Here is a 19,501-nt window from a genome sequence, read left to right on the forward strand (position 1 = left end):
GAGGTCCCTCTGCACCGTCGCCTGCTGCAGTTTTTCGCCATGTAAGTAATAATCCTTCCTACCAAAGTGGACCACCTCGCACTTGCCAACATTAAATTCCATTTGCCAGTTCCTGGCCCATTCGCCCAGCCTATCTAGATCCTTCTGCAGACGCTCCACACCCTCCGCGCAATTTGCCGTTCCACCAATCTTGGTGTCATCAGCAAATTTCGACACCATACACTCGGTTCCCTCCTCCAGATCATCTATATAAATGGTAAATAGCTGAGGCCCCAGCACCGACCCCTGAGGCACTCCACTAGTCACCAACCGCCAATCCGGATAGCACCCGTTGACCCCCACTCTCTGCCTCCTATTTGACAACCAGTCCTCTATCCACGCTAACACCCTACCCCCAACTCCATGCCCCCTGACCTTCTGTAATAACCTCTTGTGAGGCACCTTGTCAAACGCCTTCTGAAAATCAAGAAAGACCACATCCACCGGCTCTCCTCTATCCACCGCCCTAGTCACATCCTCATAGAACTCCAGTAAATTTGTCAGACACGACTTCCCTTTAACGAAACCGTGCTGCGTCTGCTCTATCAAGCAATTCCCCTCAAGATGCCTCGCTATTTCCTCCTTGATGACGGATTCTAACATTTTACCTACAACAGACGTTAAACTAACCGGCCTATAATTCCCTGCCTTTTGCCTGGCACCCTTCTTAAGCAACGGCGTAACATTAGCCGCTTTCCAATCTTCCGGCACTTCCCCGGAATCCAGTGACGTCTGGAAAATAACCACCAAGGCATCCACTATCACCTCCGCCATTTCTTTCAGAACCCTCGGATGCATTCCATCCGGTCCTGGCGACTTGTCCACAATCAGCCCCTCCAGTCTGTCAAGCACCATCTCTCTAGTAACAGTAATGTCATTGAGACCCTCTAGTCCTGCTACCTTTCCATCGCTAACACCTGGCAAATTATTCACGTCCTCCTCCGTGAAGACCGAAACAAAAAAGTTATTCAAGACCTCAGCCATTTCCCCATCCCCTACCACTAAGTCCCCCTCCTCATCCTCTAAGGGTCCAACGTTCACCCTAGCCAGCCTCTTCCTTTTTATATACTTATAAAAACTCTTGCTATCCTTTTTTATATTAAGCGCTAGCCCAGCTTCATAGTTTCTCCTACCCTTCTTTATCAACTTCTTTGTCAATCTTTGTTGACATTTAAACCTCTCCCAATCCTCTTCTCGCCCACTACTCTTAGCTACTCTAAACGCCTCCGCTTTTAATTTAACACTTTCCTTCACCTCCTTCGTTATCCACGGCTTATTACCTCTCCTCCTACGGTCCTTTTTGACCATCGGAATAAATTTCCGCTGAGCACCAAGAAAGATCTCCTTAAAGATCCTCCACTGCTCCTCAGCAGACCTACCTTCCAACGCGCTCCCCCAGTCCACATTCGCCAATTCCTCTCTCATCCTACCGTACTCCCCTCAGTTCAAACAAAGGACGCGTGTCCGGGAACCCACTTTGTCCTCCTCCATCTGCACCAGAAACTCCACCATACAATGATCACTCTCTCCAAGAGAATCCTTCACCGCAAGGTCCCTGATTCTACCGGGGATTGGTTAGTTCAGGAAACAGGCTTTTCTGCAATGAGTCGGAGTTCTGTGGTCAGTGGGCTGATGAATGGCAGATGGAGTTTAATTTAGACAAATGTGAGGTGATGCATTTTGGTCGATTGAACCAGGACAGGACTTACTCAGTTAATGGTAGGGCACTGGGGAGAGTTACAGAACAAAGAGATCTAGGGGTACAGGTTCATAGCTCCTGGGAAGTGGAGTCACAGGTGGACAGAGTGATGAAGAAGGCATTTGGCATGCTTGGTTTCATCGGTCAGCACAGTAAGAAGTCTCACAACATCATGGGTGACACGGTAACACAGTGGTTAGCATTGCTGCTTCACAGCTCCAGGGACCTGGGTTTGATTCCCAGCTTGGGTCACTGTCTGTGTGGAGTTTGCACGTTCTCCCTGTGCCTGCGTGGGTTCCCTCCCACAATCCAAAGATGTGCGGGTTAGGTTGATTGGCCATGTTAAAATTGTCCCTTACTGTCCTGAGATGCGTATGTTAGACAGATTAGCGAGTAAATATGTAGGGATATGGGGGTAGGGCCTGGGTGGGATTGTGGTCGGTGCAGACTTGATGGGCCAAATGGCCTCTTTCTGTACTGTAGGGATTCTGTGAACACCAGGTTAAAGTCCAGCAGGTTTATTTATAGCAAAAGCCACTAGCTTTCAGAGCGCTGCTCCTTCATCAGGTGAGTGGGAGTTCTATTCACAAACAGGGTGTATAAAGACATGCCCTCATAAGAACAGGATATGGTGCTCGACTCATAGATCGACAGTTCCGATGCGCCACAGCGAAAAACCACACCGATCTCCTCAGAAGACAAACACGGAACACAGTGGACAGAGTACCCTTCGTCATCCAGTACTTCCCCGGAGCGGAGAAGCTACGACATCTTCTCCGGAGTCTTCAACATGTCATTGATGAAGACGAACATCTCACCAGGGCCATCCCCACACCCCCACTTCCTGCCTTCAAACAACCACACAACCTCAAACAGACCATTGTCCGCAGCAAACTACCCAGTCTTCAGGAGAACAGTGACCACAACTCCACACAACCCTGCCACAGCAACCTCTGCAAGACATGCCGGACCAATGATAAGGATGCCATCATCTCACATGAGAACACCATCCACCAGGTACATGGTAAATACTCTTGCAACTCGGCCAACGTTGTCTACCTGATACGCTGCAGGAAAGGATGTCCCGAAGCATGGTACATTGGGGAGACCGTGCAGACACTATGACAACGGATGAATGAACATCGCTCGACAATCACCAGGCAAGACTGTTCCCTTCCTGTTGGTGAACACTTCAGTGGTCACGGGCATTCAGCCTCTGACCTTCGGGTAAGCCTTCTCCAAGGCAGCCTTCACAACACACGACAGCGCAGAGTCACTGAGCAGAGACTGATAGCCAAGTTCCACACGCATGAGGACGGTCTCAACAGGGACTTTGGATTCATGTCTCACTATCTGTAACCCCCGTGACTTGCCTGGGTTTGCAAAATCTCACTAACTGTCCTGTCTGGAGACATTACATATCTCTTTAACCTGTGCTTAAAGCTCTTTCCACTCGCATTGTCTGTACCTTTAAGAATTGATAAGCTGTAAAGACTCACATTCCAATCATTAGGCATGTAAATTGAGTTTGTGTCTTTGTGTCATTTTTACGATCAGAACTCCCAGCCATCTGACGAAGGGACAGGCTGGTGTGGGATTTCTTTCTCTCTATGCCCAAGCCAGGTTTGTATCCGCCTTATCAGCTCATCTCGGATCCCATATGACTTCACTTTCTGTATCAGCTTCCAGAATGTTCTGTAGTGACTCTGAGACATCCTTAAGCTTGCACCCAGGAGGCAGCATATCATCTCGGAATCTCATTTGCATCCGCAGAAACGCCTGTCTATTCCCCTTATAATTGAGTTGCCTGTAATTATAACTCTGCCACTCTTTATGCTGCCCTCCTGCCATGGCACCATGAAGCTGGCTGCTGCACCTTCCCCTGGTGAGCCATCTCCCCCAACAGTATCTAAAATGGTATATCTGTTTCAGAGGGAGATGACCGCAGGGAACCCCTGCACTGCCTTCCCACTCTTCCTCTGTCTGCTGGTCACCCACCCTCTATCTCCCTCAGGAATTTTTATTTGCAGTGTAACCGACTCACTGAATGTGCTATCCATGACTTCCTCAGCATCATGGGGGGGGATGCTCCAAGGTGAACCATCTGCAATTCCAGAGCCATCAAGCGTTTTAACAGGAGCGGCAGTTGGACACACTTCCTGCAACTGAAGGAGCCAGAGACACTGGAAGGGTTCCTGAATTCCCACATCGCACAGGAGGAGCATGACATGGGTCTGGGATCTTGTGTCATGACTTAACCGTTGAGTTAACAACAACAGTTAGCATGCCAAGAGAAGAAAGAGAAACAAATAACAAAGAGTACTGACCAGTCACCAGCCAATCACTTACCTGCTGGCTGTGCCGTCACAGTTTGATTTCTTTCTCCCTCTCCCTTGCCCTCGAGTCCCCCTTGCAGGTCCGCCTCTCCACTCCTCCTGACGATGAGCACCTCTTTCCCCTCAGCTCCAAATTCCTGATATCCTCGCTCTGGCTGAATCTCACTCTGGCTGCAGACTCGTCCCACTGGCGCAGGCAAACTCCCTGGTCATGACGTGAACTGAATGGCCTACTCCTGCTCCATCTTCTTGTGGGTGGTGCGTGGCAGAGTGGTTAGCACTGCTCTCTCTCAGTGCCAAGGAGCCGGGTTCAATTCCCGGCTTTGGTCAGTGTCAGTGTGGAGTTTGTATGTTCTCCCTGTGTTTGCGTGGGTTTCCTCTGGGTGCTCTGGTTTCCCCCCACAGTCTGAAAGATGTATGGGTTACGTGGATTGGCCATGTTAAATTGCCCCTTGCTGGCCCAAGATGTGTCCCAAGAGGGATTAGTGGGGGGAAAGTGTGGGATTATAGGAATGGGGTGGGGGGAGGGTTTTGGGGTAAGATGTTCTGTTAGAGAATCATTGGACCAAATGGCCTTTCCTGCACTGTAGGGATGCTATGAAAGGTTGGAGATGTTTGTGTCCACCAAGGCTTAGCAGGGGCTGAAAGATTATCGGAGGTAGACAGGAATGAAGTTACAATCAGGCCAGCCAGGATCTTATTGACTAGCAGAGCAGGTTCGAGGGGCTGAGTGGCCTTCTCCTGCTCCTAGTTCAAATCTTTGTATGTTAGCTAGAGTGCTAAATGGACAGGTACAAAGAGACGTGCGTTGGAACTTGTCTATGTTGCAGTGAGGAGGTATCTGCCTGTTACGTTTTACTCTGAGAATAAATATACCAGACTGAACAAATGTTAGCTGCATTTCTAAAGATCACTCCCTCTGTGCCCTCTGACAAGGTGACACTTCTCAGTTTCAACTCTTTCTGCAGCTTTTGGTTGCTGTTTGTAACGTTCCCCAATGAGACGATTTGATTTAGATTTGGTTTGTGTGTGGGGTTTGTGCTGTGTAAGTACAGTAATACTCCTTGCTGATGTGTCCAGTGTAACCCAGCAGGTTCTGGTCATGGTTAACAGCTCATTTCTCTGTCTCCTCAGCCTTACACATTCAAGATCTTGTGCCAGACGTGTTGGTTCGAGAAGCAGTGCGAGCCTTTGAGGAGGGGGAGACCATAGATATGGACCAGGCCCAGGAAGATGGAGTGGAATCTGTGAAGGACGATCAGGTTGTGTTCATCGGCAGGGCTACAAGATTGGAAAACCCAGTGGCCCGATCTCCACACTCCATCCCCATCACTCACAGAGACAGACCAGGCTCCATTCCAGCTGAAGCTGAAAACAATGTCTGACACAGTCATTGTCCATCAGCCCTCAGTTCCTAAATGTACTGAATACACCGTGTCCGTAATGGCCCACGTACCCCCCCACCACTCCCTTCCCCCCGCGCACCCTCTCTCCGCAGCCCCTCCCCCCGCACCCCCTCTTCTGCATCCTCCCACCGCATGCCCCTGCCCCCACTCGCACACCCTCCCCCTGCATCCCTCACCCCCTCCACACCCTCCCACCGCACACCTCTACCCCCACCCACGCACCCTCCCCCTGCATCCCCCACCCCCTCCCCCCCGCACCCCCTCCACACCCTCCCACCGCACACCTCTACCCCCACCCACACACCCTCCCCCTGCTCCCCCACCCCCTCCCCCCGCACCCCCTCTTCTGCACCCTCCCAATGCACACCTCTACCCCCACCCACACACCCTCCCCCTGCCTCCCCCACCCCCTCCCCCCGCACACCCTCTTCCACACCCTCCCCCTGCATCTCCCCGCACTCCCTCCCCACACCCCCAACCCCTTCCCGCACCTTCTCCCTGCACCTCCACACCCCCCACACTCCTTCGCCCCAACCCCCTCCTCCCCGTAACCCCTACCCCTCTCCCGCATACCCTTTCTCCGCACCCTACCCCGCACCCCCTCTTCTGCACCCTCCCAATGCACGCCCATACCCCCACCCACACACCCCCTGCAGCCTCCATGCCCCCAACTCCTCCCCGCACCTTCCCCCTGCTCCTCCACACCCCCCACACTCCTTCGCCCCCAACCCCATCCTCCCCGTAATCCCTACCCCTCTCCTGCATACCCTCCCTCCACACCCTCCCCCATGAACCCTCCCCCGCACCTCCTCCCCACACACCTTCCGCAACGCCCATACCCTCCCACCCGTACCCTCCCCCCGTACCTCCCACACCGTCCCTCTGCACCCTCCCCACGCAACCCTCCCCGCACCCCCTCCCACCCGCACTCTCCCCCCACTCCCTCTCCCCCACACCCCCCCGCACCTTGCCACACCCTCCCCTCGCACCCGCACACCCTCCCTCTGCACCCTCCTCCACGCACCCTATCCCTGCAGCCCCTCCCCATGTCCACAGTCCCCTCCCCCGTGTCCATAATGCCCCTTCCTGCACCCCCCACCCTTCTCACCCATTTCAGAGGGCAGCTGAGAATGAACCACATTGCTGTGGCTCTGGAGTCACCTGTAGGCCAGACTGGGTAAGGATGGCAGATTTCCTTCCCTAAAGGACAATAGTGACTCAGATGGGTTTTTCCAGCAATCGACAAAAGCTTCATGGTCATCAGGAGATTCTTAATTCCAGATATTTAGTAAATCCGAATTTCACCATCCACCATGGTGGGATTTGAACCTGGGTCCCCAGAATGTTAACCTGGGTCTCTGGATTACTAGCTGGTGACAATTCCACTGTGCCACCACCTCACCCCAGTGTATGGGCACTGTACTTACGGTACCCAGTGCCACATTTACCCTATATGTACCAGACCCTTTGTTCTTGACTTGCACTGTCTTTTCCCTTCTACCTCCCATCTATTCTATCAAACCCTTGGCCCTCACCTTTCACTCCCCCTTCTCCTCCCTTTCTCCCTCCCAACTTGCCCCTTGTACCCAGACCACTCACATACCCACAGTCCTGCCTTCTCCTTCTCTAACTGCCCTCTCTAGTGCCCCATCTGATAATTGGATGATATGTTTCAGACTTTGGAGGCAGTGAGCATAAACCATGCACCATTGGAACTTGTGGGTTTCAGTGTTCCTGAAGCCCAGGAGGTGGCAGGAAGCGCCCTACCCAGTTCCAGCAAGGATCGAACCAGTGTGCAGTCAAAGAACGCACCCAGGGAGCCAACTGCGGACCAAACTGAACAGGTTTTGCAAGACAGTACAGCACTCAGTAAGGATGGTAAGGACTGTGAGGGGACACTTTGTGAACTGGCTATGAGTTATTATGGGAAACCAGACAGTCACATTTACTGTTAGAGAAGCCCCTGGCCTAATGGTTACCGCTGCCCTCAGGGGCCCCATCTCCAGGGTCTCTGGTGTCATGGGACATCAGTGTTCTGTGCTCCCTGGGGATCACAGTTGGAGTGTCACGGTTCTATTGTCTGGACTGGGGGGAGGGCAGGGGACGGATCACAGTTCTGTGACCCCGTGTGTGTGTGTGTGTGTGTGTGTGTGTGTTTGATTTGATTTATTCTTGTCACATGTACTAACATACAGTGAAAAGTATTGTTTCTGGCACGCTATACAGACAAAGCATACCATTCATAGAGAAGGAAACGAGACAGTGCAGAATTCAGTGTTACAGTCATAGCTAGGGTGCAGAGAAAGATCAACTCAATGCAAGGTAGGTCCATTCAAAAGTCTGACAGCAGCAGGGAAGAAGCTGTTCGTGAGTTGGTCGGTACGGAACCTCAAACTTTTGTATCTTTTTCCTGACGAAAGAAGGTGGAAGAGAGAATGTCCGGGGTGTGTGGGGTCCTCTGCTTTGCTGAGGCAGCTGGAAGTATAGACAGAGTCAGTGGATGGGAGGCTGGTTTGTGTGATGGATTGGGCTACATTAACCACCTTTTGTAGCTCCTTGTGACCTTGGGGAGAGCAGGAGCCCAGACCAAGCTGTGATCCAACCAGAAAGAATGCTTTCTATGGGGCATCTAGTCTTGGCTGACATGCCAAATTTCCTTAGTTTTCTGAGAAAGTAGAGGCCTTGGTGGGGCTTTCTTAACTATAGTGTCAGCATGGGGGGGACCAGGATACATTGTTGGTGATCTGGACACCTAAAAACTTGAAGCCCGCAACCCTTCCTACTTCGTCCCCGTTGATGTAGACAGGGGTATGTTCTCTTTTACACTTCCTGAAGTCGGTGACAATCTCCTTCATTTTGTTGACATTGAGGGAGAGATTATTGTGTGCATGAGTGTACGTGTGAGTGTGAGAGTGTGTGCTTGTGAATGTGAGGGAGTCTGTGTGTGAGTGTGTTAATGTGAGGGTGAGTGCTGAATGTTGAGCTTGGGATCTGTGCTCGAATATTTATGATGTGGAGATGCCGGCGTTGGACTGGGGTCAACACAGTAAGAAGTCTCACAACACCAACAAGTTTATTTGGTAGCAAAATCCACTAGATTTTGGAGCCTTACATCTGGTAAGTGGGAATTTCAATCAAGAAGAATGAGGATTTATTGGAAACCCAAATTTGTTTTGGATGGTTATAAATTCGGTATCACAATCGGTGTCACCAACAACCTCATTCTTCTTGATTGAAACTCTCACTTACCTGACAAAGAAGCAGCGCCCCGAAATCTAATGGATTTTGCTACCAAATAAACCTGTTGGACTTTCACCTGGCGTTGTGAGACTTCTTAGACATTTACACACGGCTGAATAATTGTATCTGTTTACTCTCAGAACAATCACTGGAGGCTGAGATAGTGGAAGTGACAGATTCACAGACATCAATCTCCAGGAGGACAACCATTCCAGTGAGTCGCTTTACTACCAGCTCAGAATGAGATATTTTCTCCACTCCAAGCACACTAACAGCTTCACACTACACAAGGCTGCAGTCTGTGACTGTGTAGCCAAAGTGAATGCTGACACCATCAGATCATGGACTGATACAGCCAGCAGGATATTCCGGCCACGTTCAACCTCCTGCCCAAAGTTAATGGAACTTTGCACTGTCAGTCCCCCGACCCACCACGGGAATAGGAGCTAGAAAAATCCAACCAGTGTGTGTGGGAGCCGTACCCCAGTGAGAGTCAGTGTGTGTGGGAGCCGTACCCCAGTGAGAGTCAGTGTGTGTGGGAGCCGTACCCCAGTGAGAGTCAGTGTGTGTGGGAGCCGTACCCCAGTGAGAGTCAGTGTGTGTGGGAGCCGTACCCCAGTGAGAGTCAGTGTGTGTGGAACTGTATCCCAGTGAGAGTCAGTGTGTGTGGGAGCCGTACCCCAGTGAGAGTCAGTGTGTGTGGGAGCCATACCCCAGTGAGAGTCAGTGTGTGTGTGGGACCCGTACCCCAGTGAGAGTCAGTGTGTGTGTGGGACCCGTACCCCAGTGAGAGTCAGTGTGTGTGGGAGCCATACCCCAGTGAGAGTCAGTGTGTGTGGGACCCGTACCACATAGGCAAAGAGAAGGTGAAAAGGAACATGGTAGTAATTGGGGATAGTGTGGTTAAGGGTATTGACACTGTCCTTTGTCACAATGACAAAGTGCACAGAAGGGTATGTTGTCTGCCTGGTGCTCGGGTCCAGGATGTCGCATCTGGGCTGCAGAGGAACCTGGAGTGGGAGGTTGAGAATCCGGTTGTTGTAGTACATGTGGGTGCCGGCGACGTAGGCAAAATGTGAACTGAGGATCTGGGGAGGGAGTATGAGAAGCTGGGAATGGAATTAAAAAGTAGAACCGACAAGGTGGTTATCTCCGGGCTACTGCCTGAACCGAGTGCAGACGGGCGTAGGGTTGATAAGATTAAGGAAGTGAATGGGTGGCTCAGGGATTGGTGTGGGAGGAATGGGTTTGAATTTATGGGGCATTGGCACCAGTATTGGGGTAGGTGGGACCTGTTCGGGCGGGATGGTGTTGGTCTGAACCGTGCTGGGACCAGAGTCCTGGCGAATCGTGTAAATGGGACTGTAGTTAGGGTTTAAACTAATTGGGGGGGGGGTGGAGGGTGCGAGGGTAGGTGACATTACGGGGTCTATAGTAAAGGAAAGGGTACAGGTAAGGGAGGAGGCCAAGGATATCCCAATAATAAAAGGAGTAGGGGGCGTGAGTATGGTTGGTGGCGTTCTGGCAAATAGGGTCCAGGTGAAGGCTGGGATGAAGGCACTTTATCTGAATGCACGAAGCATTCGGAATAAAGTGGATGAGCTGGTGGCGCAGATCAGCACAAATGGATATGATCTGGTGGCCATTACAGAGACGTGGCTGCAAGGTGACAGGGACTGGGAGCTGAATGTCCAGGGGTATCCAGTGTTTAGGAAGGATAGGCAGGAGGAAAAAGAGGGGGGTGTAGCTCTGCTGATTAAGGATAGCATCAGGGTGGTAGCGAGGGATGATATAGGAACCAAAGAGCAGAAAGTGGAATCGTTATGGGTGGAGATTAGAAACAGCAAAGGGAGGAAGACGCTGGTGGGTGTCGTCTATAGGCCCCCCAATAATGATCTGGAGGTGGGGCAGGCTGTTAACGTGCAAATAAATGCAGCGTGCAGGAATGGGACAGCAATAATTATGGGGGATTTCAATCTACATATTGATTGGTCGACCCATGTTGGACGCGGTGGGCTCGAGGAGGAGTTCTTGGAATGCTGCCGGGATAGTTTCCTTGAACAGTGTGTGTTGGAGCCGACGAGGGAGCGAGCTATCTTGGATCTGGTGTTATGTAATGAGGCAGGTAGAATTAGGGAACTTGCGGTGAAGGATCCTCTTGGAGAGAGTGATCATTGTATGGTGGAGTTTCTGATGCAGATGGAGGAGGAGAAAGTGGGTTCCCGGACATGCGTCCTTTGTTTGAACAGAGGGGAGTATGGTAGGATGAGAGAAGAATTGGCAAATGTTGATTGGGGGAGCGCGTTGGAAGGTAGGTCTGCTGAGGAACAGTGGAGGATCTTTAAGGAGATCTTTCTTGGTGCTCAGCAGAAATTTATTCCGATGGTTACAAAGGATCATAGGAGGAGAGGTAATCAGCCGTGGATAACGAAGGAGGTGAAGGAAAGTGTTAAATTAAAAGCGCATGCGTTTAGAGTAGCTAAGAGTAGTGGGCGAGAAGAGGATTGGGAGAGGTTTAAATGTCAACAAAGAATGACAAAGAAGTTGATAAAGAAGGGTAGGAGAAACTATGAAGCTGGGCTAGCGCTTAATATAAAAAAGGATAGCAAGAGTGTTTATAAATACATAAAAAAGAAGAGGCTGGCTAGGGTGAACGTTGGACCCTTAGAGGATGAGAGGGGGGACTTAGTGGTAGGGGATGGGGAAATGGCTGAGGCCTTGAATAACTTTTTTGTTTCGGTCTTCATGGAGGAGGACGTGAATAATTTGCCGGGTGTTAGAGATGGAAAGATGGTAGGAGTGGAGGGCCTGAATGACATTATTGTTACTAGAGAGGTGGTGCTCGACAGACTGGAGGGACTGATTATGGACAAGTCCCCAGGACCAGATGGAATGCATCCGAGGGTTCTGAAAGAAATGGCGGAGACGATAGTGGATGCCTTGGTGATTATTTTCCAAACGTCGCTGGATTCCGGGGAAGTGCCAGAAGATTGGAAAACGGCTAATGTTACGCCGTTGTTTAAGAAGGGTGGCAGACAAAAGGTGGGGAATTATAGGCTGGTTAGTTTAACGTCTGTTGTAGGTAAAATGTTAGAATCCGTCATCAAGGAGAAAATAGCGAGGCATCTTGAGGAGAATTGTTTGGTAGAGCAGACGCAGCACGGTTTCGTTAAGGGGAAGTCGTGTCTGACAAATTTATTGGAGTTCTATGAGGATGTGTCTATGGCGGTGGATAGAGGAGAGCCGGTGGATGTGGTGTTTCTTGATTTTCAGAAGGCGTTTGACAAGGTGCCTCACAAGAGGTTATTACAGAAGGTCAGGGGGCATGGAGTTGGGGGTAGGGTGTTAGCGTGGATAGAGGGTTGGCTGTCAAATAGGGGGCAGAGAGTGGGGGTCAATGGGTGCTATTCGGATTGGCGGTTGGTGACTAGTGGGGTGCCTCAGGGGTCGGTGCTGGGGCCTCAGCTATTTACCATTTATATAGATGATCTGGAGGAGGGAACCGAGTGTATGGTGTTGAAATTTGCTGATGACACCAAGATTGGTGGAACGGCAAATTGTGCGGAGGGTGGGGAGAGTCTACAGAAGGATCTAGATAGGCTGGGCGAATGGGCCAGGAACTGGCAAATGGAATTTAATGTTGGCAAATGTGAGGTTGTCCACTTTGGTAGGAATAATGGTAGGAAGGATTATTACTTACGTGGAGAAAAACTGCAGCAGGCGTCGGTGCAGAGGGACCTCGGGGTCCTTGTGCATGAGTCGCAAAAACCCAGCCTGCAGGTGCAGCAGGTGGTCAGGAAGGCGAATGGGATGCTGGCCTTCATAGCGAGGGGGATTGAATATAAAAGTAGGGAGGTCTTGCTGCAGCTGTATAGGGCATTGGTGAGGCCGCAGCTGGAGTAGTGTGTGCAGTTTTGGTCGCCGCATTTACGCAAGGATATTTTGGCCTTGGAGGGAGTGCAGAGGAGGTTTACTAGGCTGATACTGGAGTTGAGGGGGTTGAGCTATGAGGAGAGGCTGAACAAACTAGGCTTGTACTCGTTAGAGTTTAGAAGAATGAGGGGAGATCTCATTGAGACATATAAGATGATGAATGGGATGGATAGGATAGAGGTGGAGAGACTCTTCCCGCTCAGAAAGGATAGTAGGACTAGGGGGCAGAGCCTCAAGATAAAGGGGGGGCGGTTTAGAATGGAGTTGAGGAGGAACTTCTTCACTCAAAGGGTGATGAATCTCTGGAATTCTCTGCCCATTGAAGTGGTGGAGGCTGCCTCGCTAAATATTTTTAAGACGGGGGTTGATAGGATTTTGATAAGAGAGGGGATTAAGGGTTATGGGGAGAGGGCGGGACTGTGGAACTGAGCCACGACAGATCAGCCATGATCTTATTGAATGGCGGGGCAGGCTCGAGGGGCGAGATGGCCTACTCCTGCTCCTATTTCTTATATTCTTATGTAGCCCAGTGAGAGTCAGTGTGTGTGGAACTGTATCCCAGTGAGAGTCAGTGTGTGTGGGACCCGTACCTCAGTGAGAGTCAGTGTGTGTGGGACCCGTACCCCAGTGAGAGTCAGTGTGTGTGGGAGCCGTACCCCAGTGAGAGTCAGTGTCTGTGGGACCCCGTACCCCAGTGAGAGTCAGTGTGTGTGGGACCCATACCCCAGTGAGAGTCAGTGTGTGTGGGACCCATACCCCAGTGAGAGTCAGTGTGTGTGGGAGCCGTACCCCAGTGAGAGTCAGTGTGTGTGGGAGCCATACCCCAGTGAGAGTCAGTGTGTGTGGAACTGTATCCCAGTGAGAGTCAGTGTGTGTGGGACCCGTACCCCAGTGAGAGTCAGTGTGTGTGGGACCTGTATCCCAGTGAGAGTCAGTGTGTGTGGGAGCCGTACCCCAGTGAGAGTCAGTGTGTGTGGGACCCGTACCTCAGTGAGAGTCAGTGTGTGTGGGACCTGTACCCCAGTGAGAGTCAGTGTGTGTGGGACCTGTATCCCAGTGAGAGTCAGTGTGTGTGGGACCCGTACCCCAGTGAGAGTCAGTGTGTGTGGGACCCGTACCCCAGTGAGAGTCAGTGTGTGTGGGAGCCGTACCCCAGTGAGAGTCAGTGTGCGTGGGACCCGTACCCCAGTGAGAGTCAGTGTGTGTGGGACCCGTACCCCAGTGAGGGTCAGTGTGTGTGGGACCCGTACCCCAGTGAGAGTCAGTGTGTGTGGGACCCGTACCCCAGTGAGAGTCAGTGTGTGTGGGACCCGTACCCCAGTGAGAGTCAGTGTGTGTGGGACCCGTACCCCAGTGAGAGTCAGTGTGTGTGGAACCCGTACCCCAGTGAGAGTCAGTGTGTGTGGAACTGTATCCCAGTGAGAGTCAGTGTGTGTGGGACCCCGTACCCCAGTGAGAGTCAGTGTGTGTGGAACCCGTACCCCAGTGAGAGTCAGTGTGTGTGGAACTGTATCCCAGTGAGAGTCAGTGTGTGTGGGACCCGTACCCCAGTGAGAGTCAGTGTGTGTGGAACTGTATCCCAGTGAGAGTCAGTGTGTGTGGGACCCGTACCCCAGTGAGAGTCAGTGTGTGTGGAACTGTATCCCAGTGAGAGTCAGTGTGTGTGGGACCCGTACCCCAGTGAGAGTCAGTGTGTGTGGGACCCGTACCCCAGTGAGAGTCAGTGTGTGTGGGAGCTGTACCCCAGTGAGAGTCAGTGTGTGTGTGGGACCCGTACCCCAGTGAGAGTCAGTGTGTGTGGAACTGTATCCCAGTGAGAGTCAGTGCGTGTGGGACCCGTACCCCAGTGAGAGTCAGTGTGTGTGGAACTGTATCCCAGTGAGAGTCAGTGTGTGTGGAACTGTATCCCAGTGAGAGTCAGTGTGTGTGGGAGCCGTACCCCAGTGAGAGTCAGTGTGTGTGGAACCCGTACCCCAGTGAGAGTCAGTGTGTGTGGAACTGTACCCCAGTGAGAGTCAGTGTGTGTGGGAGCCGTACCCCAGTGAAAGTCAGTGTGTGTGGGAGCCGTACCCCAGTGAGAGTCAGTGTGTGTGGGACCCGTACCCCAGTGAGAGTCAGTGTGTGTGGGACCCGTACCCCAGTGAGAGTCAGTGTGTGTGGGACCCGTACCCCAGTGAGAGTCAGTGTGTGTGGGACCCGTACCCCAGTGAGAGTCAGTGTGTGTGGGAGCCGTACCCCAGTGAGAGTCAGTGTGTGTGGAACTGTATCCCAGTGAGAGTCAGTGTGTGTGGGACCCGTACCCCAGTGAGAGTCAGTGTGTGTGGGACCCGTACCCCAGTGAGAGTCAGTGTGTGTGGGACCCGTACCCCAGTGAGAGTCAGTGTGTGTGGGACCCGTACCCCAGTGAGAGTCAGTGTGTGTGGGACCCGTACCCCAGTGAGAGTCAGTGTGTGTGGGACCCGTACCCCAGTGAGAGTCAGTGTGTGTGGAACTGTATCCCAGTGAGAGTCAGTGTGTGTGGGACCCGTACCCCAGTGAGAGTCAGTGTGTGTGGGACCCGTACCCCAGTGAGAGTCAGTGTGTGTGGGACTGTATCCCAGTGAGAGTCAGTGTGTGTGGGACCCGTACCCCAGTGAGAGTCAGTGTGTGTGGGACCCGTACCCCAGTGAGAGTCAGTGTGTGTGGAACTGTACCCCAGTGAGAGTCAGTGTGTGTGGAACTGTATCCCAGTGAGAGTCAGTGTGTGTGGAACTGTATCCCAGTGAGAGTCAGTGTGTGTGGGACCCGTACCCCAGTGAGAGTCAGTGTGTGTGGGACCCCGTACCCCAGTGAGAGTCAGTGTGTGTGGGGCCCGTACCCCAGTGAGAGTCAGTGTGTGTGGGACCCCGTACCCCAGTGAGAGTCAGTGTGTGTGGGACCCGTACCCCAGTGAGAGTCAGTGTGTGTGGGAGCCGTACCCCAGTGAGAGTCAGTGTGTGTGGGACCCGTACCCCAGTGAGAGTCAGTGTGTGTGGAACTGTATCCCAGTGAGAGTCAGTGTGTGTGGAACTGTATCCCAGTGAGAGTCAGTGTGTGTGGGACCCGTACCCCAGTGAGAGTCAGTGTGTGTGGGACCCGTACCCCAGTGAGAGTCAGTGTGTGTGGAACCCGTACCCCAGTGAGAGTCAGTGTCTGTGGGACCCGTACCCCAGTGAGAGTCAGTGTGTGTGGGACCCGTATCCCAGTGAGAGTCAGTGTGTGTGGGACCTGTACCCCAGTGAGAGTCAGTGTGTGTGGAACTGTATCCCAGTTAGAGTCAGTGTGTGTGGAACTGTATCCCAGTGAGAGTCAGTGTGTGTGGGACCCGTACCCCAGTGAGAGTCAGTGTGTGTGGGACCCGTACCCCAGTGAGAGTCAGTGTGTGTGGGAGCCATACCCCAGTGAGAGTCAGTGTGTGTGGAACTGTATCCCAGTGAGAGTCAGTGTGTGTGGAACTGTATCCCAGTGAGAGTCAGTGTGTGTTGAACTGTATCCCAGTGAGAGTCAGTGTGTGTTGAACTGTATCCCAGTGAGAGTCAGTGTGTGTGGAACTGTATCCCAGTGAGAGTCAGTGTGTGTGGAACTGTACCCCAGTGAGAGTCAGTGTGTGTGGAACTGTACCCCAGTGAGAGTCAGTGTGTGTGGGAGCTGTACCCCAGTGAGAGTCAGTGTGTGTGGGAGCTGTACCCCAGTGAGAGTCAGTGTGTGTGGAACTGTATCCCAGTGAGAGTCAGTGTGTGTGGAACTGTATCCCAGTGAGAGTCAGTGTGTGTGGAACTGTACCCCAGTGAGAGTCAGTGTGTGTGGAACTGTATCCCAGTGAGAGTCAGTGTGTGTGGAACTGTATCCCAGTGAGAGTCAGTGTGTGTGGAACTGTACCCCAGTGAGAGTCAGTGTGTGTGGGAGCTGTACCCCAGTGAGAGTCAGTGTGTGTGGGACCCCGTACCCCAGTGAGAGTCAGCGTGTGTGGAACTGTACCCCAGTGAGAGTCAGTGTGTGTGGAGCTGTACCCCAGTGAGAGTCAGTGTGTGTGGGACCCCGTACCCCAGTGAGAGTCAGTGTGTGTGGAACTGTATCCCAGTGAGAGTCAGTGTGTGTGGAACTGTATCCCAGTGAGAGTCAGTGTGTGTGGAACTGTATCCCAGTGAGAGTCAGTGTGTGTGAGACCCGTACCCCAGTGAGAGTCAGTGTGTGTGGGACCCGTACCCCAGTGAGAGTCAGTGTGTGTGGAGCTGTACCCCAGTGAGAGTCAGTGTGTGTGGGACCCCGTACCCCAGTGAGAGTCAGTGTGTGTGGAACTGTATCCCAGTGAGAGTCAGTGTGTGTGGAACTGTATCCCAGTGAGAGTCAGTGTGTGTGGAACTGTACCCCAGTGAGAGTCAGTGTGTGTGGAGCTGTACCCCAGTGAGAGTCAGTGTGTGTGGGACCCCGTACCCCAGTGAGAGTCAGTGTGTGTGGAACTGTATCCCAGTGAGAGTCAGTGTGTGTGGAACTTTATCCCAGTGAGAGTCAGTGTGTGTGGAACTGTATCCCAGTGAGAGTCAGTGTGTGTGGAACTGTATCCCAGTGAGAGTCAGTGTGTGTGAGACCCGTACCCCAGTGAGAGTCAGTGTGTGTGGGACCCGTACCCCAGTGAGAGTCAGTGTGTGTGGAGCTGTACCCCAGTGAGAGTCAGTGTGTGTGGGACCCCGTACCCCAGTGAGAGTCAGTGTGTGTGGAACTGTATCCCAGTGAGAGTCAGTGTGTGTGGAACTGTATCCCAGTGAGAGTCAGTGTGTGTGGAACTGTACCCCAGTGAGAGTCAGTGTGTGTGGAGCTGTACCCCAGTGAGAGTCAGTGTGTGTGGGACCCCGTACCCCAGTGAGAGTCAGTGTGTGTGGAACTGTATCCCAGTGAGAGTCAGTGTGTGTGGAACTTTATCCCAGTGAGAGTCAGTGTGTGTGGAACTGTACCCCAGTGAGAGTCAGTGTGTGTGGAACTGTACCCCAGTGAGAGTCAGTGTGTGTGGAGCTGTACCCCAGTGAGAGTCAGTGTGTGTGGAACTTTATCCCAGTGAGAGTCAGTGTGTGTGGAACTGTATCCCAGTGAGAGTCAGTGTGTGTGAGACCCGTACCCCAGTGAGAGTCAGTGTGTGTGGAACTGTACCCCAGTGAGAGTCAGTGTGTGTGGAACTGGGCTGGTGCTCTGCAGTGCGTTAATGTTGAGTGTGTTTTTGATTGGGTGAGTAACTGTGATTTCTCTTCCAGTTGAGTAGAAGAGCCCAGCTGGGAGGAAGAGCTGCCAAGCTTCTCCAGAAAGGGAAGAGTATACCTGATGAGTTACTGGTGGAGATTTTGTGTGACTGTATTCAGTAAGTTCTGATGATGGAATCATAGAATCACAGTGCAGAAGAGGCCCTTCGGCCCATCATGTCCACACCAACGTATCAGAAACACCTGACCTCCCACCTAATCCCATTTCCCAGCACTGGGCCCATTGCCCTGAATGTTGTGATGTGTGAAGTGCTCAGCCAGGTAATTTGTAAAGGATGTGAGGCATCCCACCTCCACCACCCTCCTAGGCAGCGCATTCCAGACCCTCACCACCCTCTGGGTAAAAATCGTTTCCTCAAATCTCCCCAAAACCTCCAGTCCCTCACCTTGAACCTTTGTCCCCTCGTGACTGACCCTTCAACTCAGGGAAACAGCTGCTCCTTTTCCACTCTGTCCATGTCCCTCATAATATTGAACACCTCGATCAGATCACCCCTCAGTCTTCTCTGTTCCAATGAAGACAACCCAAGCCTATCCAACCTCTCATAACTAACCGCTCCATCCCAGGCAGCATCCTGGTGAATCCCCTCCACACCCCCTCCAGTGCAATCACATCCTTCCTATAGTGTGGTGACCAGAACTGCACACAGTGCTCCAGCTGTGACCTCACCAAAGTTCCATACAACTCCAATCGACTGATTCCTGGGATGACAGCTCTGTCATGTGAGAAGAGACCAAGTTGGTTAGGATTATTGTCATTGTGGTTTTGAAGAGTGAGAGGGTATCTCGTAGAAACTTATAAAATTCTAACTGGATTAGACAGGGGAGATTCAGAAAGAATGTTGAGGGAGTCCAGAACTCGAGGTCATAGTTTGAGGATCGAGGTGAGGAGAAATGAGTAACTTAGAGCTGAGGTGAGGAGGAATGTCTTCACCCAAAGGTGGTGAATGGTTGGAATTTTTAGTTTTTTATTCATTCATAGGATATGGTGTCGCTGGTTGGCCAGCATTTATTGCCCATCCCTAGTTGCCCTTGGAGGGCAGTTGAGAGTCACCCACATTGAACAAAGAACAAAGAAAATTACAGCACAGGAACAGGCCCTTCGGCCCTCCAAACCTGCACCGACCATGCTGCCCAACTGAACTAAAACCCCCCTACCCTTCCGGGGACCATATCCCTCTATTCCCATCCTATTCATGTACTTGTCAAGATGCCCCTTAAAACTCACTATCTGCTTCCACTACCACTATCTCCCCCGGTAACAAGTTCCAGGCACCCACTACTCTCTGTATAAAAAATCTGCCTCGTGCATCTCTTTTAAAACTTGCCCCTCACACCTTAAACCTGTGTCCCCTCATAATTGACTCTCTCACCCTGGGGAAAAAGCTTCTGACTATCCACTCTGTCCATGCCTCTTACAATCTTATAGACTTCTATCAGGTCTCCCCTCAACCTCCGTCGCTCCAGTGAGAACAAACCAAGTTTCTCCAACCTCTCCTCATAGCTAATGCCCTCCATACCAGGCAACATCCTGGGAAATCTTTTCTGTACCCCCTCCAAAGTCTCCACATCCTTCTG

The 19,501-nt window shown here is 52.0% G+C and overlaps 1 protein-coding gene across 2 annotated transcripts in view; it reads left to right on the forward strand.

Moving 5' to 3' along the window:
- The window catches only part of LOC145338875 (sperm flagellar protein 2-like), a 233,647-nt gene that overhangs the window by 1,566 nt on the left and 212,580 nt on the right, over positions 1 to 19,501 (forward strand). For both annotated transcript variants that reach the window (XM_080183275.1, XM_080183276.1), the window contains exons 2-5: positions 5,209 to 5,336; positions 7,157 to 7,358; positions 8,861 to 8,934; positions 17,918 to 18,021. In XM_080183275.1, the coding sequence (XP_080039401.1) occupies positions 5,209 to 5,336; positions 7,157 to 7,358; positions 8,861 to 8,934; positions 17,918 to 18,021 (508 nt within the window). The remainder of the gene's footprint in view (positions 1 to 5,208; positions 5,337 to 7,156; positions 7,359 to 8,860; positions 8,935 to 17,917; positions 18,022 to 19,501) is intronic.

This window comes from Carcharhinus amblyrhynchos, unplaced genomic scaffold (genome assembly GCF_965287045.1).
Source record: "Carcharhinus amblyrhynchos unplaced genomic scaffold, sCarAmb.v2.hapA chromosome_206, whole genome shotgun sequence".
Lineage (NCBI taxonomy): Eukaryota > Metazoa > Chordata > Chondrichthyes > Carcharhiniformes > Carcharhinidae > Carcharhinus > Carcharhinus amblyrhynchos.